The sequence below is a fragment of the Onychostruthus taczanowskii genome, unplaced genomic scaffold (assembly GCF_017590055.1).
Source record: "Onychostruthus taczanowskii isolate IOZ18803 unplaced genomic scaffold, ASM1759005v1 scaffold65, whole genome shotgun sequence".
NCBI lineage: Eukaryota > Metazoa > Chordata > Aves > Passeriformes > Passeridae > Onychostruthus > Onychostruthus taczanowskii.
In genome coordinates, this window is record NW_024504233.1 from 1,368,688 (window position 1) to 1,396,166 (window position 27,479).

Here is a 27,479-nt window from a genome sequence, read left to right on the forward strand (position 1 = left end):
GCCCGCCCCGAGGCAGCGGCGGCCCCGCCCCGAGCCCCGGCTGCGAGCGGCGCCCGGGACACGGAGCGAGCCCGCGCTAAACGCAAGCTGAGCACAACAGGCGGGCTGCAAGATGAGGGATGTAAAACCAGACCCGCCCTGTAAAGACACAACTGGGAATGAAATTAATGTCAGGAAATCACTACTGCTTCAGATATACTAATTTAAATAGACCGACAGCTTTGACCACGGAGAGACAACTAAAGAAACGCTATTTCCTCCAAAGCAGCTTTGTGTACACATCATTGTATCATACATACAAATTATTGTATATGTGTCTAATAAAGAAAAAATGAACAAGATTTTCAGCTTTACGCCACTGTATTATTACTTACTGCACTGCAAGTTCCAATACTTGGAAGCAGTATCAAAGCTCTTAAGTATTTCATAATTCTGGCATACTTAAACCATAGGTCAAACCGTTGTATCATAGTTGGTCTGAGGAATTATAAACCAAGAACTAAAAATAAGAGATCAAATGGGTGCAGGTGTTGGAGGTCTTTATTGAGATTATAGCACAGATACACTTCTATAGTTACCTTTCCACTTTTATACGATAGTTAAAAATGCTTGCTACAGTGCACATATAATTTAGTAACCAAGAGAATCCAAAATGTAACTGCAGTTCAAATAAATAAATAAACTAAAGTTTAAGGTTTATATTTCAAAAAGTAAAAGGAACTGTACAATATGAAAATATAACAATACATAAACATTAGAATCTAAAGTTTTGTAGAAATAAAACTGCAATTTCCCATACATAAACAGTGCAAGAAATAAAATTCAGATAAGCTTCTGGACTGGGAATTTAAACAATTCTTAAATTATCATGCAGACATAGCATTTTAAGCCATGCTGGTTTGTATTACAGCATTAATGGTATCCCTTTTGCTTGAAAAACTGATAGCCATTAAACTCACTGTGACAACTGCTGCCAATCCACTCTTTTCTACAGTACATTATACACAGAGGTATTCTGTTGCATTCAAAAAGTAAAATATTACATGTTTCTACTGAAAAAAGTCAATATTTTACTTTTGCCCCTCCAACATGTTAGCTGGTTCAAAATAATGTCATGTAGTAAAAACAGCAACATTTTTCCCGGGTTAGATGAAAAGAAAGAAAAACCCCCACTATATAATGGACTATAATCAAGAAGTGGTTACTACCTAGTCAAACTTTAAAGTTCAGATTTTTTTTTTTTTACTAAAAAGTTGAAACTATGGAGATGTTATCAAGTTTGAGCTCTTGTTTAAAAGTGATGAATACAATAAACCTGAAAAAACAGTGGAAGTAGTTTTTCTTTTATGTGTGTAACTAGTTACATACAGACTTGATTAAAGTGTTCCTCAACTTAAGTTTCTATACAAAATTCTCATTGAGGCAAAGAACAAGGAATGCAATTAATACCAAACTGTAAACACATCATTCATGTTACTCTGAGTGCACATCAACAACAGAAGAGTTCTCCTCATAGACTTTGGCAACAAGACTACAATAGGTCACAGCAGCATGAGTTCAACATGGAAGACTGGAAGCACTGCAAAAGAATATACTAAAAACACCAAGACCTCCTAGAAACCAGAAAAATCAGTGACAGATGCCCCTCCTCTTGACAAGACACTCTCCTGCTCAACTGCTGCTCTCTCAAAGCCTCATTATTATTACTTGTTTGGACAGTTCCATAGTCTCGGGTCTCTGTGCTTTAGCTGCATAGTTGCCTTTGTTTGCACTCTAACCATTGTAGGTCCAAAGGGTTACAGTTCTGTCTGCAGAAGAGGACAAGAAGGAAAGATCTTGCGTGTGCCACCTGCACTGAATAACTTTGTCCTTGTGCTCCCCTACCACCATCAGAGGAAGCTGCTTCGTCAGGTCCCCTGTGAAGAGGAACAGAAATCATTACTCATGTCATGAATCTGTATCCTAGCCCTTGCGTGGAGGGTCTTTTTTAACCAGTTTGCTTACTTTAAGCTTACATCTGTATGTCACCTTATGAAGCCCACTTGAGTCCCTTTTCTCTCTCACACACATTGAGCATAACAAAACGCCCCAGTGTTTCAATGTTTAGGCATTACTGGACACAGTACAACTTAAAAAGGCAGATCTCCACAGTTTTTACACAAGGTGATTAAAATTTAATGGTGCAAGAAAATCAAGACAATTAGACACACCCAATATCTTTCCTATTCTTAACTTATCCCAATAAAAACAAGAATTACTATACTTTTTAGGGCATTTTTTAAAGGTCAATTTTATGAATACTGTCTGAAAGCAACGGCCGTCTCACCATGAGAACTACTATACTTTTTTAGGGCATTTTTTTAATGGTCAATTTTATGAATACTGTCTGAAAGCAACGGCCGTCTCACCAGGCAAGAGTGTTAACTAATGGCTTTACTGTCATGAGACCCTCACCCCGAAGCAAGATTCAGTTCACAGCCTACACTTTCAGCACCACAACCAGCCAACTTCCACCGCACACAACCACATATATACACATCCAACCTTTCCAAGCTCTACTATTTCTTCCCCTTTTAAAGTAAGACCTGATCCTTGAGCCAAGTTCTCAAGCGCAACGTTAAAAGCCCCAGACAGGAGCCAGCGCGTGACCCAGCGCCTGCGTTACCTTGCAGGTCCGTCACCTTGATCTTCATGTCGTAGGAGCCGGTGAGCAGGTAGTGCGCGCCCGGGGAGAAGCGCACGGAGCGCACGTCGCTGCCGTGCGGGTGGTAGCTCTGCACCATGCGGCCCCCGCGGATGTCGTACAGCATGCAGCTCGAGTCCTCCTGGCCCGTGGCCAGCAGCCTGCCGCTGGGATCCACCGCCACCGAGGCTACCGCGCTCCCTGCAGGGCCACACAACCCAACAGCGCGCGGCTCCGTTAGCTGCGCTGCTGCGAACAGCCAACTGCTTTTTTATTTTACACATGGCATTGTAGAACACCGAAAGCTGGCCTCATATTTAAGGTGATGTTGGAGGTTGGGTTCTTTCTACTTTACTTATAGAAGTTTTTCCCATAAGTTGCTAGGAAATTAACTACTGGGTACTTAAAACAAAAGTGGCCAAGGTGGGGAGAGGAGGGCAGCATTTGGCTACAGCTCTTTTTCTGTGGGAGTTTCTCTCGGAGGGGTGGGATACAGCGGGATTTGGGCAGGTAAAGGACGGGGCTGGCTGCGGTCTCTCTGCATTTCGGAGGAGAACAGCCGGACCTGCGGCTTGCGGGAAGGAATTGGAAGGAACTGGCTGCCAGCGCCATAACCCAGCCGGGAGCCGCCTTTCTTCTTTCCCGCATCCCCCTGCCCTGCCGGGACGTGCCGCTCTTCCAGCTACTGCTGCGGAGCTTCTGATACATCTCGTCCACCGCCCCGGGATTTCTGCTCATGCCTGCCGTCCCAGCTGGCTGCTCCTCAGAGCCCTGCTGGGGCACCGGGATCCGCTGCCCCCGGGGTTTGTGGGGCGAAGCCTCTCCTCCCCCGAGCCCTTCCTGTGGGCCCAGCCGCCATCACGGCGCGCTGCCCGCGCCACAGCGCCCCCTGCCGCCGCGCGCGGATCACCGCACTGGCCTGCCCCCGGAGCCGGCAGCGCCCCTGGCGGCGGCGCCCGGAACTGCACCGGAGGGAAACGCGGTCAGGGAAGCGTCCCTGGGTCCCGGGCTCTGCTCGTCAGTGCCAGAGCTGCTGTTGTTTGTTTGCCTTGTTATACACACCAGTAAAGAACTGCTATTCCTATCTCGTGTCTTTGCCTGAGAGCTCCTTAATTTCAAAACTGTAATAATTCGGAGGGAGGGAGTTCACATTCTCCATTCTAAGGCAGGCTCTTGCCTAGCAGACATCTGTCTTTCAAACCAAGACAGATGAACATACTCAGCTAAGAATAAAAGTCTTTATGGTTCAGCACTAAGAACTCTGAAGCCATAATTCACACTTGAATCATAGCAAAGACAGTATTAAAGCTGCATGAGAAAGTATCTGTTCCATCACAGGAAAGAAAGCCACTCTTATGAAACAATGTGGAATACTGCAAGGAATTCACCCTGGCCCTCAAGTTTCAAGGACTTCAGTTAGGTTGCTGTATTTGAATGCACTTAAAAGTGTCTGTTTGAAAGTCATAAGGCAAAAGCACTACCCATCTTATGAAAGGAAATATTACTTTAGGAACAAACAAACAAACCAACCCCACAGGTACAGATGCCCTCACAGGTTCTTTCTTTAAGCTGAGCTGCCCTCCTGTGCCAGCCACAGCCTCCCTTACATTCACTCTATGTGACCTGGACATCTTCAAAGTCTACTTTCATGCCAGGATGGTTAGAAGCATGATAGCAAATCTTGCCTGTTCCATGAAATGTTGTTCCCACAACACGAACACAGCTTGGCACTCTCAAATCCCAAAATCTTACAGTCTTGTCCTGGGATCCAGATGCAATCATCCAGCCACTCCATGTATAAAGTGCTAAAATATGTCCTGTGAACAAGAACACTTCTTAATTTGACTAGCATCATTAACCCAACACTGAAATATTGCAGTTGGGACTGTTTTTTGCATTCAGAGACTTAACAATCCCGTAGAAAACCTGCATTTTGTATGATCCATTGCACTAATGTATGACAACACCCAGCTTTGTGTCTTCTCTGGAATGGGGTGTGCACCCTCTTCATTAAATGAACAGCAAACATATTGAACAACAAACACTGCCCACCTCCCCTCAAAATACCTCAAGAGCAATTGGGAGAGGAAAAAAAAAGTCTTGCTAAAAAGAAAACCACAATTCCTTTAAACCAAATCAAGCCAAACAACCCAACAACCTTATGAGAATATAATACAGACTCAAAGTGTGACAGGAGCCACACTGCACCTACCAGTGTGACCACTTAGGGCATGCAGGCCTTGTCCACGCTGACAATCTGTTGTGTAAATATTACAGTCCCCTGCTCCAGCACTTATTAAAATAGCACCACCACTTTCTGGGCCTTCCATAAAAGCAAGGTCTCTGATTGTCCCATCGTGCATGCTGAATTCCAAATCTGGTCCTGAAATAAATTAAAAATCAGGGAACAAAGTAAGGCATACGTTGTTTGTTAGGGCTGTGCTCTTTAAAGTGGCTACAGAGATAATACAGAGTATTTTATAGTGAACATGCCACCAAGTGCAAACATGGCTGTGCACTTCAGCACAGAACACACTATTTCAGTTACTGCAGCTCAAATAAAATCTCTATCAGTCTTGGGTTTGAGTGTCATTTGAGCTTCCTACTTCCTAAAGCTTTGCAAAATGTACATTGGCCAACCATCACCACTGCCAGCTGCAGGCAAGGTTTCTTACAGTGTACATTTATTTCTTTTTGTAAACTCTGGTGAACTCAAAAGGTTTTCTTTGCCAGGAGGAAAAGATCATTGAGAGCACTGCACTACAAAGGACAAGGCAGACTAAGTTCAAAACAGAAAAGGTAAGAGCCACATTCAACACATTGATTAGGAGGGGTGGACATGGATAGTAGTATTTGCTAGGACAGAAACCTTTTTAAGATGGTGAGAAGAGAGAACTAGGCAAGAGAAAAGGGAACTAGGAGTGGAGATAAATTCTTAGTGACAACCATGTTCTAGAAGTGGGTAAGAATATCTGGTTGTTTTACTTTCTGTGGGGAGGAATCTGCCAAGAAATAGAACAATACCAGTCTTGCAAAATGAAACCAAAACACAGCCACCCAACCCAAACAAAAGCCCAAAGATAATTTTAAACCTCTCAGTGGTTCTTTGCTGGACAGAGACCACAGTAAAAGGGAAAAGCGACTGAATTCAAATATTGGAATAAAAATAACAAAACATCAATGTAAACTGATGGTTTTGACAAATACTGGACAGAATTGAAAATTCTTTGAACTAAATATACACACAGTACCTGTTGCATTACAAGTTTCTGCATTAAAAGGCAGCACTTTCACATATTTATCATTAGAACCAGTAGCTAACAGCTGTCCACAGGGACTCCAGGCTACACAGTAGATTGATCCTTTATGATGCTTATTCCTCTTGAAGCGAACTACAGGTTGTTTAGGAGTATTATAAGCACTGGTAAAAGAAAAAAAAAAAAAAAACAAACCAAACATCATATTTCTTTTTCTTTCTAAGGGAAACAAAGTATTCTAAAATGAAGATACTATTTTTCTGTTATCTTGGGTAACATGAAATTCATATGAACTACTTGCACTGAAACATATATATGAGATTAAAGACAAAAGGATCTTCTCATTTTCAATTTTTTCTCACCTTCCCATTCTATCTGTGACTGAACATGCAAAAAGAATTTACCCAGTCCATTCATCTGTAAAGGGCTGATACAGATAAACTATAGTAATTACTAGCTATAGGACAACAAAGTATTATCCCCAGAGTCTGAAACTTGTGTGAGTTTTCTCTACATCCTTCATACATCAAAAGCTTAATTCTATGGCCACTTTTGAATATGCACAAGTTCAATTAAACAATAGTAGGCCAAGCTTGCGCAAGAAAAACAGATTTATCACTTTACGTTAATGCAAAAATCCTGACAGCATCTAAATACACCATAGATTCTTATTTGTAAAACCATATCAGCTTTACACACTGCTGAAATAAAAGCAACAGTCACAGTAATTTATATTTCCTTGATTGCAATCAATTACCTTCCTGCAATGTTCTTTTTCTGCTCTCACAGCAGGAGGAAATCAAGTACTTAGGATAAAGTATTGCAGTATCCATCACTCCAGTAACATCAACAGGAGAAATTCAACAAATTAAATTGGTATTGAAAAAGTTCATAAACCTGATTATAAATACTTGAACAGAAGAGGCAGAGAGAAATGACAGAAGACAATCACCCAAGCCTGTTGAAAAACTTTGGAGATTAACATCGCTTTAGTAAAGAATACTAAATAAACCCACATGGCAGCTAATTTAATTTGTTGCCAGACAGGAAATCCATTACAGAATAGCCTAAATCAGGATCATTCAACACACTACAGAGCTCCCTAAACGGCCTAATGCCTTATCTCACACTCTGAGTTTGGATTCACCACATCTCTAGTGTGGAGGATCACTGATTCTCCCAGGACATGGGAGCACCTACCCAGGTCAGAGACCGCAGGCTGCCAATCCTCTGCACGGAAGCACTGTGATTATTTGAGCAACATTTGCAGAACTGTAACATGTACCTGTCAGTGTTTAACTTTAGAGGTGTGCAAAACCCCCCACACTACTATTATACCTTTAGAGAACAGAAAAAAAAAAACCAAGTCCAAACTAACCTGTCTCGAATAATGTATCACTTTGAAGGACAAGTAAAAAAGAAGTTTAATAGGCCCAACAGAGCTTCAAAGAAGAACTATTCTACACAACCTCTTTAAAAAGCACATAATTCTGAATGCATGTCTAGACTCATGTTGTTACAAGGATTAGAATATCTTTAAGATAATGTAATCTCTCTGCTGACTTGTAAATCCCATGATGAAGTATTTTAGGCAAAGTGTAAGCATAGTTCAAATCAACAGTAAGTTGAAGAAGTACAAGTTCAGAATTAAGGAGATTTCAGCTTTCATGTCCAGATGTGCTGTGTCTCTTGTCACATCAGATTGTGCACTGCAAGTACAAACTAAGGCTGCAGAGTTGCTCCAGCCTTTCCCAAAAAGCAGAATAAGCAGCTGTGCAGGAGCCAACATGTTTTGCACTGCTTACCAGTCAAGAGGCTGTCTGGGCTTCAAGGCCAATAAACTGCCTTGTATTAGGTAACAGAAATCAATTCCTTTTTTTGTTGTGTCATGCATTGCTCATAAATATTTTGGAATTAAACTTCAAAGGCTACCTTACTGATGATATTTAAGGAGGAAAAGAATAATCAGATTACTTTTTGAACACTTTGGAAGCCTGAACATCAGTCCTAAAGTGGGAAGATGTCCCACATAAGAATCACTGTGCACAATTGTAGCTCCCCATAAAATTGTGAAGTTTTAGATGCTTGCACTTCTCCCCTCCTCCAAGAAAATAATGTAAGTGAAGCAGAATTAAGGAGACTGTTATTGATGTGGCAGTACTTATTTTCAGGTATATTTTCCCCATGCTAATGAAAATGGGTGGAAAGGAAACTGAAAACACAGGTGCACAGTAAACCACAAATGATGCTTTTTCAATCAAGGAACCAATATACCTAAAAACCAATGTTTAGAGCAAAAGCAGACCAACAGACACACTCTAACAAAGTTTTGTGTAGAAGTCAAGAAGATACAACTTTCTCTACTGTTAATTCTGTCCTCCTACCAGAAACTGAATCTTGTGAAGCCCAGCTTGTGCTGGCTTGGGAACTGACACATGCTTTCTCCCACTGTTACAGCTGGAATATCAACACCACAGGCCAACCAGCAAACTCAAAGAAGCCCACCTGCTGAGGCAAAAAACCCCCACTTTTATAAGCAAAAGTGTGGTCTTGTGGCAATACATCTTGTAAATAATACAGAGAGCAAAGAAGTAGACCACAAATATACAAATACTTCAGCACATTATCTTATGTTTGTTTAGCAGTCCAGGATTCCAAGGACAGCACTGCTGTATTTATGACAATAAAATAAAGATATGAAACACACAGATATCAGTAGCTGCAGGAAAAGAAGTGCTATGATACAGAAAAAGAAATTATTATATTAGCTTTCTTACCTTGGGTCAATTACTTCTGGATAGGCACAAACTCTCAAAGTTTTAGAGTTGGAACCAACAGCATATAAACTCCCACTGGGATGAAAGGCTACAGCTCTGACAGCTTGTGTGTCTTCTAGAGTATTAATACAAATAAACTGCTTTTTTGATTTGTCATCCTGTGTAGAAGGATAACAGTAAAATTAGGCTTTCCTGTGTAAAACTGGACATTTAAAAGTAGGTGTGACTACTTTGTGCAATAATGTAAAGCTACAGTAGCCAAGTATTAACAAGTAGCAGCACAGCGGGCTGGATCACTCAAAGCACAGTTTTGTAAGCAAGGTCTACTCCAAGTCCAAGAATGCTCTTGAAGCTCTTTTCTTCAACTGACTTCTACAGATAACATTAATTAGTATTTCTCAGTCTCCCTCCAAACTTCCACCTGCTTTTGTTCTTCTAAACAGGCCACCTCAGATGGGCAATACTGCAGTTTACTTCTGTGTAAACACATTTGATCTGTGTGAAACTTGCAAGGGGAACAAAGCTGCCTTTTTACTGAAAACAGTCCAAGTCAAACATAGTTTCTAAACCAAACATAATATTAAACATAGAATCAGATTTTCACCCTGTATGTAGCACAAAGTTATCATTAAATTATGCTGAGCTTTATTATATCATCCCCTTTGCGACTTCATGACCATCTTTCCAAGACTATGATTTTTATTTACGCAGAAACATTGGAATGTACTTATTGCAGTTATTTCCCTACTAACTATTCCCCTGGTTTTTCAGACCATACTGACTGCAGTACAACACTCAAAGTTTTAACCTGGAAAACACAAAACAGCGGTTGTAGAAGACATCCCATTGGAACATCTGTTGTACAAGAAGAAGCTGAAAGAGCTGGTACTGTTTGGCCCTGAGATCAGAAGGGCTTTGCAGGGTGTGCATGTGTACATCTCACCTGTGCATTCAAATATGGGACTGGGGGAGTGAAGAAGATGGAGCAGGACTCTTCTCAGTGGTACCCAGTGAAAGGACCAGAAGCAATGAACACCAAATAAAGTAAAAAAATTCCACTTCAACGTTTTTGGCATTTTAAAAACACTGTGAGGGTGGTCAGACATGGGATGAGGTAGCCCATGAAGACTGGAAAACATCCTCCATCCTTGGAGAGATGCAAAACCCAACTGGAGCCAGGATGAGGTAGCCCACGAAGACTGGAAAAACATCCTCCATCCTTGGAGAGATGCAAAACCCAACTGGAGCCAGCCCCAAGCATCCTGCTCTATCAACCCTCTTTTGAGAAGTGCATTTGGATTCAGTCTCCAGATGTCCCTTCCAATCTCAATGGTTCTGCGACTGTAGGCACTGCACCAACCAAAATTCATTCTAAATACCTCTTAACAGGAAGAGGATGTCACACTCAGGATCAAGTACTGAATCTTTTGATAACACAAACAACAGACAACAAGAAAACTCACCTCATCGCCTCGTGTCCTAGATAAACTTCCTGAAGAGTCTTCTGACTGTGGCTGAGTGACAGCATGCTCTGATGCACTGATTTGGTGAAGTGTTTAACATCACAAAACAAAACAAGAGCAGAGACAGATTTTTTGGTAAGTATTTTTCAGACTAAAGTTACAGTTTCAGTCATTCTCAGAACTGACTAATCTGTGTAAAGTGTTATACATGTCTGAATCACTACCATTAAATTATTGCTTTTACAAGGGACAGCCCTTTTTGCAGCAACTCCAAGCACTGAACAAGTGAACTCAAGTTAAAAATATTTTTCATTCTGTAATACACCTATGTATAGATACAATATGTACACACAGAGAGGTGGAAGAATTACTGTTTCTTTCAGGTTAGCACTACTTTTAGTTAACAGAAGAAATTCAGTTCCCATTCTGCCCTGCTTCTCCCTTCATCCAGTTTGCATTTCATAAAAAAGCTTCCAGAAACTTAGAATAACACAAAATAAACAAGAAATAAACATACAAGATGGAATAAAAAGTGCAAAATTAAAAACAAGCATAAAATGTAAGCCATAACAAATAACCACTATTCCTCATGAAAGCTGTTTAAAAAAGACTTTATAATCCCAACATACATATTTAGAGAACACTGATCATACACCTATTCAATGACAAATTAATTTGATAGCTAAAGAGAAATACAAACAGCTCTCCCACAGTGCTAGCAGAAGGGCATTTCCTGAATGCTCTCCAGTGACTCACCTTTGGCTCCCCTGTACAGGTGACTCTTCAGGAAAGGGTATCTGATTAGCTGATCCACACTTGCGAGGAGTGCTTGTATTAAGATTTGGGCTGTCAGTAGTTATCCTCTGGCTGCCATCTGAAGGTGCTGCTGTGAAGTTACTGGCTGGATTGGTAGATGCAATCCCTTTGCTCCCGTTACATTGCTGGCTAAGTGTTTGTACATCGTTTCCAAGACTGTCCATACCCATATTTAATTCTCCTAGTTTCTGGATAGATCTAATAACAAATGACAAGTTAAAAAACCCAAACCATCAAACCAGGTCATTATGAGAACTTACAGAGGGATAAGGGTGAGTAGAAGAATGAAACTCCCCCAACCTGTTAAGAAACTGCTCAGTAAGGTTCTGTTGCTGGTCAGCTCCATCTTCTTGATTGACTCCTCCTTCTAGCAACATCTGCTGGTACAACTGTCGCTGCTGCTCCTTCTGCTCTAAGTGCTGCTGGTAACGTAGTCTCTGTCTGTAGTACTCCTGAAACTGCTCTGTGGAATCACGAAGCTAAAAAGAAATGAGGATCACAGATGGAATTTAAATAGTTAATTGTGGAATTTAACATAAATATTTACTTTCTGGTTCAGTATTTCAACACAGGCATCAAAAAGCCAGGAGATGAATCTCTGAGGAGTGATGATTTTCTTCTTCCTTAAAATCAGATACAATTTACATATTAAAAAGAGAAAGCACTGCCAGCCTATGCTATTCACAGTTCTGCCTTTATAGCAGTCCCTATAGTTCTGAAGGAGACTACTCTTTCCTACAACATTTTTAAAGTATTACTTAAGATCAAAACAAAAAAGTGATTGAAAACTGAAAATAAAACCCAGAAAACTATGTAAGTCATACTTGCATTACAAATTTAGTATCTTCTGCCACGTTGCCACCTCCCTGCCATCAGTCTGCAGACCCATTTTACTGCTCCCTGCAGCAGTAGTCTACCCAAGTGTTACATTTTACTTTTGAAATTGAAGCCTGCTTTAACTCTAAAATTCTTTATTTTCTGGACCAAGTCAACACTTGAACTTCCTTTCTCATAGCCTTTTCTCCTTTACATGCTGTCTTTAGCTTCCCACACTACCAGCTGCCCAGGAATTGCTGCCTTCTGCATTCCCAAACCTCATTTTTCTTTCACTTTTCTGCTAACAGCTGAGAACAAGATAAAAATGAACAAACAGAAGACCAAAAACACTTTTGTCCAAGGCCAGATTATCCACACTGAACTGCCGTACATTTTCTGAAGGGAAAAAGCAAACTGCATATTTACCTAAAAGAAGAAAACAGAAAAATACTAATAGAAAAAAATAACAATAGTAAAAACCAACTGTGCATGGTTTTTTTGGTTCGTGTTCTGGAGTGACAGCTTTGTCATCCATGATTTAAAGTTATATAAGACATCCTCATAACTCTGCATTAGTTCAGACAATTCATACACATTCTGTCTTTGTAACAGCCTTTGCATTTCTTCTACTAACAATTATTAACAACACTGGTATTATGATTTTTTGTTCTGACACAATTTTTTTGATTTCTAATGGATTTCCTAGTGCTGTTGCATTTGCAAAATATTTACCACCTTAGGATTCCCACGGTGAATACTTGCAATTCAGAAACTCCAAATTATTGACAGAAGTCAAAAGTCTTTATTTTCTGTACTTGAAATTCATGAACTATTCCCCATTCCCTGGGTTATCATGCTAAACAACAAGTATATTCTTGTCTATTCTTCTTTTCATGACTGATACTTGTTTGTTACAATTTTATTCAATCTTTTGACCTTTTGTGTTCTTCTGTGCCACTACTCCCAACTAACATGCAAACCTAAAATATGTTGCTCAGAAGCTCTATTCTATAAACTCTGGCTTCTAAATCAGCCTCTACAGGAACACATCAAAAACAAAGCTCTGAAAAGAAACTTTTATTAATTTCTTACTGCTACAGGTATATACATACACCACTATGATGTGGGAAACAAAACAAGATGAAATTACACCAGGTACTACATTTATTTCTACTTGTGTATAACAGCCTGGCCAACATCTTCACTACAGCACCTCCTGTCCTCATTCTCTCCTACAAATTCTGCATCTGTTTTAGTTTTTTTTCCCCTCTCAAAGCCTGCCCTGTTGTTCTCTACCTAGCTAAGCTCTTCCTTCCCTTCCAACATGCATACAAAACACCACTGCAGCAGAGAAGGGACTCAAAGTCCTTCAGGGGAGTGAAGTCCTCAAATGGGGAGGACTTTGTTAATCTTACAGTAGACCCCACTGCCTCAATCAAGAACACAGAGCCTACTGGAACACAGCCCTGTTAAAGCTAGGCTGGTTTTCAGTCCCACATAGATGCCATAAGCCAAGACAAAGTTTACCTAAGAAAATCAAACCTGAATCTGCAAACAAAACAGACAGCACACTCAATGATATTTTTCACTACCAAATATAGAGACTGGTATTTGAGTGTGGAAAAATAATAGACTAGGTAACTGTTTTCATTGTTTCCTTCTGAGGTATTATTTCACTTACCCCATACTGCTGTTAAGGAAAAAAAAAAAAAGAAAAAAAAAGATAGTCAAGGCACAGGCCTTCAAATATGAATTCAAAAAAGTTATGCTATTGGATTCTGAATAGCAAAGATATATTTACAAGGGAATTGCCCAATTTTAATTTTTCTATGTTCTAGACAACAACTGAAGTAAGGTGACCTACAAAACCTAATGTTAACACCAAAAATTACAAGCTATATGCTGGATTTCTCACTTGAACATGAAGAGGAGGCTTAAGCACTGTTTAACACAATCTAACATTGTTGGCCTTTTTCCCCCCTTCCTTTTAAAGATATACACAACAGTTTAGCTGGACTGCTGATGTGACAAGGTACTCTAATCAGCTGCATTACAACCTCCAATGACAGCAGAACTTTATACAATGGGGGGACAAAAAGTAGTAGTTTCTTTTACAAGATGCAATATGGCATTTTTACTATAGTAAAAACAAGATTCAAAGCAACCCATTGTCATGCATGAAGTTCTCCACACAAAGACAAATCATTATGAAGTGATCAGAACCCAGCTCAAAGGGCCTCATTATTTTTAAACAAACAAGCACTACCTCATTTTTCTCTTGTTTGGCTGATCCCTGACTCTGTGCTGCACTGAGTGGTTCATTTTCTGGAGCTGAGCTCTGGCACGAGGTCTCACTGCCAATGGGATGCTGGGGCTCCACGGGAGTATCACTTCTCGCAGCAACATGGAAAAGAAGAGATGCTTAACTGAGAAAAATTAAGAGTAAAAAATCAAGTGGAGAAAGATAACATTCTAGAGTAAGACCTGGTAACACAAGCATGCAAACTACTTAAGTCACATCAAACTGAGGATACTGCTTAGGGAAAAAATAATGCCACTTGCAATATGTTACACGAAAGAAAATAAACTCCCTGACAAACAAAAAGTACAGTCAGTTTCCAAAAAGCCTTACTACCATAGCACACCCCAATTTCATTTCTTTTTATCCCTACATTTAAATTCTACATAATTTAAATAAATTACTCAAAATCTTCCACTTCAAAGCAATTATATGCACAAAATGCATCTGATATACTATGAGACTAAACTCTTCCCAAAGCTATCGGTTTAATTACCACTACCAATCTAATATCCATGGATGTTTAACACTGGATTTGAACACTCCTGAAAGTGCAAGGTAGAAAAATGTTTATATTGCTTTTGCTTTTCTTGTGTTGTAAGTATTTCTGCATGACACTCTTTCCAAAATGGTTTGGCAATCAACCAGTAGATGCACAGAACACATTAGAAGCCTTGGACAGGTCAGATTTACACAAAGCTCAGTTTCCACCCTTGCAAATACTACTATTTAGGCTGGACACTTCACCTGAACTTGGATTTTTGTCTGAAAAATGTAATGCCTTCTTGAAAACTACAGGTCTGGCCCTATAGTTCTAATCCTTTAATTCTGATCCTCTAATCCTAGCTTTCAAGAGATGAATTATTAATGAAAAAAACATGTTACAAACTACAAACTTCACATGAAAAGGCCTACCTAAAGAGCTGCAGCAATTAATCATCTTCTTTAACCCACACAATGATGCTATTTATGCAGAATTAATCTAGTACTCCAATATTGAAAAGGGAATTAAAAACCTCTCAATAATCAGTTTTATCACTGGACCTTGGGCTACTCACACAAGTGATAAGGATTGCCAAAGACCAGTAATATTAGAGGATTCACCATAAACTAGTATCTTCAGGAGGTACTTATATTACTGTTTTTCCATTATCTCTGGTGAATTGACATCAGTTTGGCAGTGTTTGTTTCCTTTTTACCAAGTTTAATTACAGCTGCTCTTTACCATAACACAACATAAGGAATATTGCTCCAAGGCAAAACTAATAGAGACACCAGCTGTGGCCTGGATTGATCACCACAGCCCCAAATGTCATCTGCTGGCCACTGCACCCAAGTGCAGGGCTGGTTTCCCATCTGGTCCTCTAAGAGGCCAAAAAAGCTGGCAGCTGCTTTCTAGGGAAGTTTGAGTAAAACCATTATAAAGGGACAGAATTGCTGATGAAAAGAAAGGCCAGGCAGAAACATGAAGATAAACTTTCAACTGTTAAGTACCATTTTTCCCAGTTACCAGGACATTCTCTCAAAAGCCAGTTTAGACGTCTACATTTCCTTAAAGAACTTATTAATAGCATAACCCAACTAGCTCAAAGTCCGATACAAAAAACATAATACAAAAAACATTCAGCTGCCTTACTCATCTTTGGTTTAAAATATAGGAAGTAAGTATTTCAGCTGAACTACTATTGTAACAATTTAAGTGATACTGCTACAACAATGGCATATTGTCACTTCTGCCAACTTCACTGGGATATGGAAATTGCTGAAGTGTACTTAAGTAACTAATTTACAGTGTCAGGACCAAAATTCTTTATCGAGACTTGAGGACAGAATGCAATGGAGAAAGAAGACGGGAGTTAAGTCAATGGACACAGTGAAATAGCTCTATCTGTAAGGGAAGAACACAGTAACACTGAACACCAACCCTAGCTAGACCGTATTACTCAGAGCACATTTGTGCTCTGTGCTAGGAAACTTTAATAAGGTAAAAATGGAACACACATGAAAATCTATTTAGAACATAAAAGCATAAGGAAGAAAACACCCTCTATACAGAGTTTAATTACAACAGAATTTAAACAACCAAATTATGTTTCAGTGTTAAAATTATGTTCCCAGTTAGAGTGCAGGTAAGAACACAGAAACAGTGCAACATAAGCTAAGGTGAAAACAGAGCTCCAGCAGCACTTACCGCTCTGGTGACTCTTCAAAAATGCTGTGACATTCAGTATTCTCAAGCATGAGACTCCTGCTGAGATTCTGTACTCCAGGGTAATGGAAGTTAGCGAAGGAGTGTGACATGGGAGAAGTTTTGGTCCCGAGGTCTGTGACCCGCTTGTCGTGGTTTGTCAATCCACACGAGAGCCCGTCTAAGGCAGGGTTTAAAGAGCGGGTCATGTAAGCGTCCGCTGACTGAGGCCGTCGCATTGGGGATGATGGATAAGGAGAAAGTTTGCTGATAAGAGGTGTCAGAAGGTCAGCATAGGCAGCTTTCGTGGGCTTGAGGAGTTTATCAACGTGAATATTAAGCATCTTTTGTTCAAAAGCACAAGAAAACACAGTAGCTGGCAGATTCTGCAGCCACGATAATAAGCTGAGGTCCAAGTCATCACAGCCATTACCACACAAGAGATCAATGCCCAGCAATACTTCACTTTCTGTGATTTCTTCTCCTGTAGCTTTACTTTGACAGAATTCCACACAACATTCATAAAGCAGTCCCTTCATTACAAGCTGAAACAAGCGATTGTTACTTGCTTTGAAGCCGGCCTCGCTCAGTTTCCTGTCCGCTGGGATGAACTCCGCCACCATGACACAGGCTTCTTCAAAGCAGTGCACCCGAGCCGTGCTGGGATTCCAGTCCTTGAACTCGGCGTGGTTGGTGAGGCGAGGCAGTGTCAGCAGCAAGCACAGTTTACTGTAGTCTTCCTTAGAGGGACAATATTCCTCCAGCGCGTGCAGGCACTGCACGGCCTCCCGCATGGTGAATTCCAGCTATGGAGACATTCATATCAACACAGCAATCTGCAGCACGTGTGTTTCCACGAGAAAAAAAACACTCGAAGAACAGGCAACAACAGAATTTGTCTGCTATCACTCATTTATTACTATTACTGCTTGTATGTTAATTAAAAATTCATATAGAGTCTGAAATTGCTGATCCAAGTGTAGTTACAACAGAGACAAATTCCTAGATGCTTTGGCTTTCTAGAATCCCCCATCCAGTCCCATTTTTTACAAATTCATGGAATGTTTTCATGTCACTGCAGGTTTGATGGGCTTAAAATTTCTAATCTGTGACTGAGCAGCTCCAATTCTATTGTAGCACAAAAGGTTACTTCCATTCTCAAAGCTAGCTGACTTATTTTCCCCTTTATTTCTAAAACCTATGCCAGTAGCTTTTAATAAAAGCCTTGTAGATTGCTCTAGTTTCCAGTGATTAGCAGCTTTTATACTGAGATTTTCTCTTCTTCTATCAAAAATGTTAAAAAAGTTCAAAGAGTTCTCAGAAGATAAGACCTCCAAATGAATAGAGGGCTTTATTACAAAGCCTGTTGATAGCTAAGAGCCAAGAACCATGTTAAATACACAAAATCAGACATTTTTAGTTACACAGATTTAAAAACCAGTAAAAATCCTCGCTTACCCACGTTACCTAGACACTGCAATACTTTGACCCACACCACACCACCACATTTGCAGTATTTGGTAACGACAAAATAAGGAATATTAATCTGATTTCTCACCTCTACTGCTATCCCAGTAACAGTACACAGATTGAGAGATCAAAGGACTAGTACTCCTCCCATTTACAACTAGAAAAATAAGACTTTTGAATTTCTCTACTCTGTCAAGAAAAAACCCTGAAGTACAATGTAAGTGTAATGTGACAGAATTAAAATCAATTTAGTCTGGAAAACAAAATCACTTGTCTTAAAACTACTGCCATTCTTCATTTTTAATTTCGTAACATTTTTGTCTTCGAAATTCGGTATTACTGTGCTGTCAACATAAATGAAAAACTGTAACTAATTTCACAATCTGCACACCTTCTTTGCCAGTATGAGCTGATGTATTTTTCCATATCAAAAACTTAAGTCCACAGCTCCTGCTGTTTGCACATTTAACTGAAAGAGTCCTTTGTGAACACATCTGCTCCCTCAAGAAACAATTCTGACCTTTTTCTCCAAAACAAACCAAAATTAAGCATAAAATCCATTCAAATTTTCATCTGACTCAAATTACCACAATAAATTCCTGTGATTCTAAGACCTGCTTCACAATATTTCTGGGGGGAAAAAAAGTATTAAAAAGAAGAGCCCTGTACTTTGAGAGCCCAGCACAATGGTCTAAAGTAAATCTGAGGGTCAGGACCACAGACACAGCATATGGTCACTGATCTATCTGCAAAGTTTCAATCAACCCTTGTATGTACAACTGTATTTGAGATCAGGGAGCCCCACTCACTTCCAAAGAATACTGATTACTTTACCCAGTGTTTATGAAACCATTTGGTAATAGCAAAAATTTGTGTATTTAATGCTGGGAGCTTCTGCCCTGCCTTTAATCAAACTAATCTCAAGAGATTTTCTGACTATAAAAAAATCCCCAAACCAGAGGCAATTCTTACATGCTGAGGCTCATCTTCTGCTGACATTGCATTGTTCACACATAAGGCTTCCAAGAATTTCTGCTTCATAATAATGTAACGAAACCTGCAGGTGAGAAGAGAAATACTACACATCTTGCTCCAGAGTAGTTAAACATTATTCTAGAGACAAGCAGGCTATTTTACATTGAATTTCTGAGTTAGGCATAGCTATAGTCATGACAAGGAACTCAGGAATTTAAAAAAATTGGTAACCACGACACCTTTTTTTTTAAAGCAGGAAATATTTTTTCCATAATTGCTTTCAGAAATACTCTATTACAAATATCAGAAGGCTAATTAGAAAAAAAACCCCAAGTATAGCAATCATATTATTTCTTGAATAGAAGTATGACAGAGCATCTATTAAAAGGGTGTACAACATGCATCATATTCCTAAAGTGTATGACACATGACAACTCATTACAGAATGTGTGCACGTATTTTAAGTACAAGTTTAAAAACACAGGCACAGCACATAGGCTAGAAAAAAACCACCAAAAACTAAAGTGAAAAACTCATAACCACCATTTTTATAGACAATACTTAGAAATCCATGTCTTTTCCGAAACTCAAAAAAACTGAACTCTGACATACATTCTATTTTACCTTTTCTTGTCGAATTTTTCCATACATTCAAGAGGCTGAATAAACTGAAGAACCTCATCCCACTGGCCATCAAGAATCAATTGCCTAGGAAAAGAAAGGATCATTCCTTGAATGTCACTGGACAAGAACATCCCTTTGCTAAGTAAGATGCTCATTTGAATACAAAACAAAAATTTAAATACACAACAGGTCATCAATCTGCTTTGAAAAGTCAATGTTTGTGCACAGTGCCAAATTAAATGTTTCAAAACACTAACAGTAAGAGCAAAATCAAAGTCTGTTCTCAATATTTTGAAAAACTAACTGCATATGAGAAGGACAAATTTTAAGTACTTTTAAAGGCACATAAAAAAAATGACAAAATGGTCCTGTGTCTCCTGCTTTACCTGTTATTTTTTTATTAAAAAACAGCAAAAAGTCTTCCTTGAAGAGTTTGAATAAAGGTATCATTTCAATGAATATATCCAAATAAATGAAAGTGACAAAATGGTCCTGCGTCTCTTGCTTTACCTGTTTTTATTAAAAAACAGCAAAAAGTGTTCCTTGAAGAGTTTGAATAAAGGTATCATTTCAATGAATATATCCAAATAAATGAAGAGAACTTAAAAATGAGTTCAATTTAATTGTATAAATACTGCTGGTGTTATTTTATGAAGGGGATGGGAAAATAAAGAGCTCCCATATTAAGCATGTAAGAGGAAGAGCTTGGCAGGAAGGGTGCCAGCACAGGAGCTCCAACTCCAGGATCAGTGGGCTGGACTGCACAGATAGAGCAGCTCAATTTCTTCATGCCCTCCTATCACACAGAGCTCTCTGTAAAAGTTCAGGCCTACAAAGCAAAGATGAGTTTCTTCAAATAAGCTAACAATGAAACAAAAAAAACTTTGAATTAATAACTTGAATCTTTCTGCAGTTCTTCATTCATTTCATTTTAGTCCAATGTATATAATTTTAATGAAAAGGGAAGACAGGTGAGGTTTGTTCAGTGATAAAATGTATTTTTAAATGTTTCAAGATGAGCTGGATAAGTTACTTTCTCATACTTCAATATTATTAAGTGAACAGAAGGAACATTAATGGCATGAACAGAAATCATCAATGCTGAAAAACTAGTATGGATGTATATCGATTGTTTTTAATAATATTGAGGGAAATATCCTCTATGGTAAATTGCACCAACCCTCATGCTTTGATGATAATATATACTCCTTTCATGTTGTTAAATTTAAGATAAATCTAAGTGTTATTCTGAAATGCACATAATATTTTAAGGGAAAAGCTCTGGAAACCACTCATCCTTGATCTCAGCACTAAAATACTGTAAAAACATTCTAGAAGTCAATAAACCACACCTTCAGGGCCATGTGATGGGTAAGCAGATAATGGCACACCACAGATGCCAACAGCCCTTCCTTTCCCATCTTATTCATGCCTATAGTTTTCCCCCAGCTTAGTCTGCACTGGCACTTGCTAAGCCTCCTTCCCACTTAAATTCGTTGCCAGAAAAAGAACAAAGTTAAAAGGAACAAGCAAACAAAAAAAATCTATGTCAATGCATGCTACTGCTGCCTGGTCAGTGACTCCGAGTGGCTCACAGAAGGATGTCAGTGACTCCAGAGCTGGAACACACTGCAAGGCTGGCCACAGGATGGGACCATGAAAATGCAGCATAAGATGAGGGCATAAGTTAAGATCTCTTGTTTAGTAGCACTGGGCTGGTGACTGAATCACAGTCCAACTCCTGGTTTTCATAAATGTGGTATTTAAGCACTAGAAACAGAAGTCCTACCTTAGGAAGAGCATGTCATCTGAAAACAAGCCATTAATGACCCCACTTTCTTTCTCAAGTGCCAGCATGCTGATGTGAAGCTTCCTTGAGTTCAGAAAATCTAGTATTAGCTTAATTATTTCAGCTTCTTTAACGTTCACTGTTTCTTCAGCCGTCATGATGGCAGCCTAAAACGAAAGAAAGAATTTTAGCTGTGATCAATATCTTATTTTCTGCTTGGTTAGCAAATGTTGGCTACCAACAAAAATAAAAATGCAGATTTATAGGACACAACATAGTGGCATTACAAAAATTAAACAAGATTAAGTAATTGATTTTGAAGTTGACTATGAAGCCATAATTAAGGTCTACCAATGCACCTGCAACTTTTCCATTTCTGTCCTATACATAAATAGGGGCCTAGATAAAAATCTACCAAGAAATCAATCCTCTAGCAGCATGAAAATATTGTGCTTACTGAGTCTACAATATGTAAAATTTTCCTCTCTGAAATGCAAACAGTGAAGTTCAAAGAGCAGAAGAGTCACTTACTATGTCATCATCTAGAGCTCTCACATATGAACTTAAATATTTCTATCACATATAAAAAGCACAGCACACTAAAAATGCCATCTCTCCTTACCTTAACTTTGAAGTAGCATATGACAGCTAGGCCAGGGGTTTCTATTCTTCCTTCCTAAGATGACTATTTCTGTCTATTCCCCTCACGAAGGATCTAAAGCTGCCAGCCCAAGGCGGCCTAAGACAGGGCCTGCTGGCTGCCAGACTCCATGCACTCTCTTGCCTCCAGACATGTTCCTGGCCCTGCCCCAGCCCTCCTCACTTCTGCCACTGCAGGAGCTTTTCCACCAGCTCATGTAGTTGGCTCAGTGTTCCAGTGAGCTGTCCAGCCAGCCAGAGAAAGTGGGCAGATGCAGCTGGGGCCAGCAGGCTGCTTGTTTAAAGCCCCCACAGATACAAGGTCCAAGTTCCTTTTCAATACAATTCCTCCAAGGATGTAAGAACTGCAGCGTGTACTCCTCTTAGGAAACCTAAATTAAATTCTTCTTTTGACTAAGTCTCACCTGATTCCAATAAGTATGACAAAGTAGAAGCTGTCAAACTTTATTTTTCAAATGGTACAAAGACTTTACAAGTAACTCCTAAACTGATCTGCTGAGAAAGAACTGGGGATGAGGGAGAAACCCATTAACACAGCCTATCTGCACAGTAGTGCCTTATCAGGAGCCCTAAAAAACTCAAACCAAATCCCCCCCACACCTAGCAGCACTCCGGTAACAACAAGAATACGATTTAACAACAGGAAAAATTCAGTTTAATCCCATGTTACTACTGCAAAAAGAGGCAGTTCCTCTTCTCACCTCTGTGTGCTGAGCCAGGTGCAACTCAACATTTACTCACTCCATGGGCACACGGGCACCCATGCTGGCACAAGGAACTGGCACAGCTTTGCCCTCTGGCAGCAGCAAAGGCTTAACCTGACTTCAGTGCACTCTCATAATCAGTTTAAGACCAGAGAAGAAACCAGTACCAGTGAGGAACCCTCAGCAGGAGGCAACAGCCCCAGGAAGAAGGAGAGACACTGGAGCATACTGAAAATGAATAAAGGTGAGGAGAGATGACCACACAGAGCAAGACAACCACAGCGATAGCCTATAATTCCTAGTGATTCTTCCTTATAATTCAAAAGGGGACATAAAAATTGTTCTTAATTCCCTCAGGAAATCATTCACTTATGCAGATCCAGCAACTGAAGGACAGCCAGCTGTGGGCAACCCATCTTCCAAGACAACTTGAAAAATTATGCAGCCTTCATATACCTCATCCTTGGAAAACTGGTGTTAACAAACTATCTACCTCCTACTAGGAAAAGATGCACAAAATGTGAGTAAGTTTGAATAAGCCAAATAACAAACACTCAGAGTATTAACAAGAAATTAGTTATTTACCAGAGAGGAAAGGAAGAGACAGTTATTCTATGGAACTCCTCATTGATCACTGTAAACCAATGCTAGTGAACTTGAAGGGATACAAAACCGTAGGCTTTAATAACATGGTTTATTGCACTACTGTCTAAACCCCCAAATTTTCCATCTTCCTCACAACTGTATGCCAATTTTTTTCCACCTAAGTTTTTGCCAAAACATTTGACTAGCAAAGCATTTGATTATAGCAGCACGGTTTATTTTGGAACAACAGAGACCTAGTTGTGCCAGATGAAATGGCCTAACTTCTTAAAATGGCTGGGTCTAATTGTCATTTTAGTCACAGAGACTCCAATCACCATGTATTTTGGTGGGTTTCATGAAAGATACGCCCAGAGACCATAAGCACACTCTCAGCTAGTAAAGGTAAAAGAAAAAATTAAACTGGCTTGCAGAAAGCTTTGCTGAAAGAAAGATACACACACCCACATATCAAAATCCAGAACTTTTAGAAAGATGCTTTTTCCTTATGTTTTAGCGCTGTCTAAAATTCCCCTTTTGGCAACTGGATATGGATTTTTGGTCCCAGAGAAAATATTCAACCCTACCCTTACACACTGAAGGGGAAAAAAATCAATACAAATTTAACCAGCAGTTTAGTATTAACATCTTAATTCACAATCTCATCTAAAGCATTTACACTTCTCTTTTATTATGCTTCATGACACTGATGTTTTTTATATAAACCAATTAACCTTCTTGTCAAAAGACAAAGTAAGGCTTAGGCAAAGCTGTACTGAGATTCTCCCTCAGAAAAAAAAAAAATCAGACTAAGAATTCCTTTGAAGAAAGGAACACCAAGTCCAGCTTTCTTTTCAACAGGCTCTGCTGGACACAAGTGTAAACAGGAAGCCACCCTACACAGTTTCAAAGATTGTCCTAATTATTTATATATTATAGTGATGACAAAATGAGCATATTATTTGATTCACAGTGCATATACATTATGTAAAATCCAGCATCTGTGAGCTGTCTTCCATTTTCCATTGTAGTTTTTTAAAAATAAGAGGTTTGTCCTGAACATAAAACCTCTGACAATTTGAACACTTAACTTCACTTAATTAATTTTCATAAATCAGGGTAAAGAATGGTTGCACCCTCCATATTTGATATAGGACTAGTAACAGCACTTTTGGGGTACAGTAAAGAAAAGTGTATTACAACATCCAGACTTAGTTTGGATACTGAACTGCAAAAGAGCTGAAGTACACTGATGAGCTCATCCATTAACAGTATTATGGCAATATTCGGTGTGCGTTCCCTATCAGTGCAACACAAATAGCTACAAAAGAACAGTAAACCTACTAGAGAAGATTTTCACACAGTTGATAGTTTTTAGTCTGATGAGCTCAGACTTCTCTTATAAGCATTATGCTGTCAAAATAATAAGCAGCATTCTATCATGAAATTATAAATATACACAGGCTTACACATCACCACTATAAAATCTATGAGGTTCTCTGACATTCAGTGGCATGTCAGTATGTGTATAAATAAAAATAATAATAATTAAAGACCAAAGAACAGCAGGGAAACTCAAGATTAGAGCTCAAGCTGCATCCTTGGTCCATCACACTGTATTGCTTTCTGCAGGCACATATGGCACATAACGTCACAATCTGATCAGCTCAAGCTCTAATACTCAAGAAAGATTGAAGCACAGCATTAGCTTGAGGTATAAATGAAAGCAAATGAGAATTAGAGCTTAATATTTCAGGTGCCTTGTATTAACCACATTTATGATAAAACTTTTTAATCTTGCCCAGTCTTTTCAGAATGGCACTTCTCCACATCTCTCTTCCTTCTCCTGTCCACTCCCTCTTCTGCTATTTCTGTATTTATTTTTCTACATCAAGAAAACAAAAAACTTTTTGCCACAAAACTGAGACATCTTACCCTTCAACTTTAGTGAACAAGATGTTGTTCAAACAAGCTCCTTGGAACATAATACCTAATGCTAAATCTCCCAGCTAGAGAGGCTTCACCCTTGCTCTGTTCTTGCTCATGTAAGAACATGCCAACAGCAAGAACCCTCTCGTGTTTTAAAAGTATAAGAAAATCTCTTAAAACATTAAACACATTTATAGCCACTTATGCATATAAATAAACTATTTCAGGAAAATGTTTATAAACTAGAAGCATCTAAAGATAGGTAGCTTAAAGAGAGAGACTGTCTAGTGCTTTCTTAGAAGAAATTTAAAATGCATTTGCATTCATATTATAAAAATTAAAAGTTTAATATTAAAAAAGTAGTGAAATTCTTCAGTAAGCATTATTCATATGTTAATTTATCAACTGAAACAAATCTCTTGCCAATAGCATAGAATATACATTTGGAAAACCAGGCAGGGAATATAAAGTCTCTCATTTTCTTGTATTCTGAAATACTATAAAAATATTATAGTTCAAATCTTAAGTGTCATGCTGTGAGAGCAGTGACACATTGAAAGGGACACTCAATGCCAAATTAGGAGCCTCGGTTCACTGACAGCTGCGATGCGGACCCAACAACCCCAGCATCCTGGTGAGCTGTCACAGAAAACCTCAGTGTGAACAAGTCATACATATTTCAAAAGCTGGCTATTTTGCATTAAGCTATTTCACCTTTCAATCCACCCCACAGTCACTTACATTTGACTCTCCTGCCCTCCCAGAGGCCGCTCCAGACCTCTGGCTACACAGAGCCCACAGGACACTTGGGGTCCAGTCAGTCCCTGGTGGCTCCATTTCTGAAGGGCCCCCAATCTTCCAGTTATTCTATATCAGAAGAATTTACAAAAAAAACCCAAAAAAATTTAAAAAAGGGAAGAAGACTATAGGCCCATTTTTTATCACAACTGATTCCCACAGCAGACAGCAGAGCTTGCTGACATCCATTTCACCCTAACTCACACAATTAATTATCTCAAATGAAATGCACTGAGCATACTAAGGCCTCAACAGAAAACCTTCGCTAAACTTTGCACAGCTGAACTCTGAGACCTTTTTTACTCCAACACACAGCAAACCGGTGTCCTCTCACGCACCAGCCTTTCCTGCCTCACACAGATTTTTCACTGGCTTGCCATCCAGTAATCCGTTTTGTTCCCCTGCTTAGATCAGCTGTTGCTCTCGAGCCCCCGGTAATTCCTGTCTCACCACGCTGGGGAGGTGACGGCAGAGCCCTCAGCATTCACCAGCCCCTGTTACAACACGCACACGCCTTGCCCAGCGCATTCCGCACCGCGAATGACAAAAAGGTGACATTAAATTATGCAATACTTCACATCACAGGGAAAAAAATACAGCGCAGAAAAACAAGGAAAGCTAAACAACTTCCAAAGCCTATATATTAACGCGTTTTGACTGTAATCTCCCGCGTTGTTCCAACATTTTCTCCCCCTCCACGCGCGAATCCATAGGAAACCCGGCACCGGCGGGTTTACAGCAGCCGCCCTGGTGAACTGCGCCGCCGAGCCCGCAGCAGCATTTCGGGAACGTGAGCTCAGCACCAGCGGCGGGCAGGGCCGCACGGCCCCGGCGCAGGTCCCGCGGGGCGGCCCCGGGCACAGAGCGCTGCCCCGGCCGGGCCACAACAAAGGGGCGGCGGCGCTCGGGCGTAGCCGACAGCCGGGGCGATGCGCCCCCCGCGGGGGAGACACGGACGGGCACCGGGGCCGGCGAACACGCCGGGCAGCGCCCACCTGGGGCCGCAGAGGCCGCACCCCCACCCGCAGCCCCGCCGGCCCCCGCCCTCCGTCCCGGCGCTCACCTGCGGGGCCCCGCGGCCCGTGCGCGCCGGCACCGGCGGGGCGGGAGAGGAAGATGGCGACGGGCCCGGCTGTGCGGCGGGCGGACCCGGCCCAGTACCGCACTCTGTCTGGTGCCGCTGTCGCTCCGTTTACCGCCCACCCCGCTACCCGCCCGGAGGCGCCCCGGGGCCCTCCCGGCGCCGCTGCTGAAGTGGAAAGCGAAAGGGGCGGGTCGGAGCCGCCCCGCCGCGGGGGCGGGAGGCAGGGAGGGACAGATGGCGACGGCGGACGCGCTGGGCGGGGCCGCTTTGTTCGCGGCGGGGTGAACCCGCCCGCCCGGCGGGCAGGGCCGCGCCCCGCGCTGAGGGAACGCGGGGCGGGAGCCGGGCGGGGCTGCAGCTGCTGCCCGGCAAGTGCGGAATGCCCCGCGCCACCTGCCCGGCGACGCGAGGCGCAGCCCGACCGTCCCGCGGTGCTCCTGCCGATGGGAGCACCACCCCAGGTTCCTGATGTCAGTTTGCAGGAGGCGCTTGGGACTGTCAAGGTAGCTCGAGTTGGAAGTGGTGGCAGGTCGGGTCTGGGAGGCATCCTGCGCCGTGCGGAATT

General features: G+C 40.7%; 1 protein-coding gene across 1 annotated transcript; it reads right to left on the minus strand.

Moving 5' to 3' along the window:
- Window positions 1-522: 522 nt before the first annotated feature.
- Window positions 523-27,125, minus strand: WDR47 (WD repeat domain 47). The gene is made up of 15 exons (XM_041420755.1): window positions 26,894-27,125; window positions 21,158-21,324; window positions 19,369-19,452; window positions 18,742-18,826; window positions 16,303-17,105; window positions 14,079-14,202; window positions 11,297-11,475; window positions 10,937-11,194; window positions 10,181-10,256; window positions 8,718-8,875; window positions 5,935-6,104; window positions 4,896-5,066; window positions 4,369-4,500; window positions 2,666-2,884; window positions 523-1,916 (listed from the first exon to the last, which is right to left on the minus strand). Exons 2-15 carry the CDS (start codon window positions 21,313-21,315, stop codon window positions 1,774-1,776), a joined length of 2,760 nt encoding a protein of 919 aa, XP_041276689.1. The 5' UTR covers window positions 21,316-21,324; window positions 26,894-27,125; the 3' UTR covers window positions 523-1,773.
- Between the last annotated feature and the right edge of the window lie 354 nt (window positions 27,126-27,479).

Bases quoted from the DNA above. Each gene is read 5' to 3' on its own strand.
- WDR47 (XM_041420755.1), bottom strand. From the start codon at position 21,315: ATGACGGCTGAAGAAACAGTGAACGTTAAAGAAGCTGAAATAATTAAG. The intron at 11,476-14,078 runs GTAGTGCTTGTT...ATTTCTTTTTAG, and splicing joins CCAAACAAGAGAAAAATGAG to CTTCGTGATTCCACAGAGCA. The intron at 2,885-4,368 runs GCAAGATTTGCT...GTGGCCCTGCAG, and splicing joins AACAACATTTCATGGAACAG to GGAGCGCGGTAGCCTCGGTG.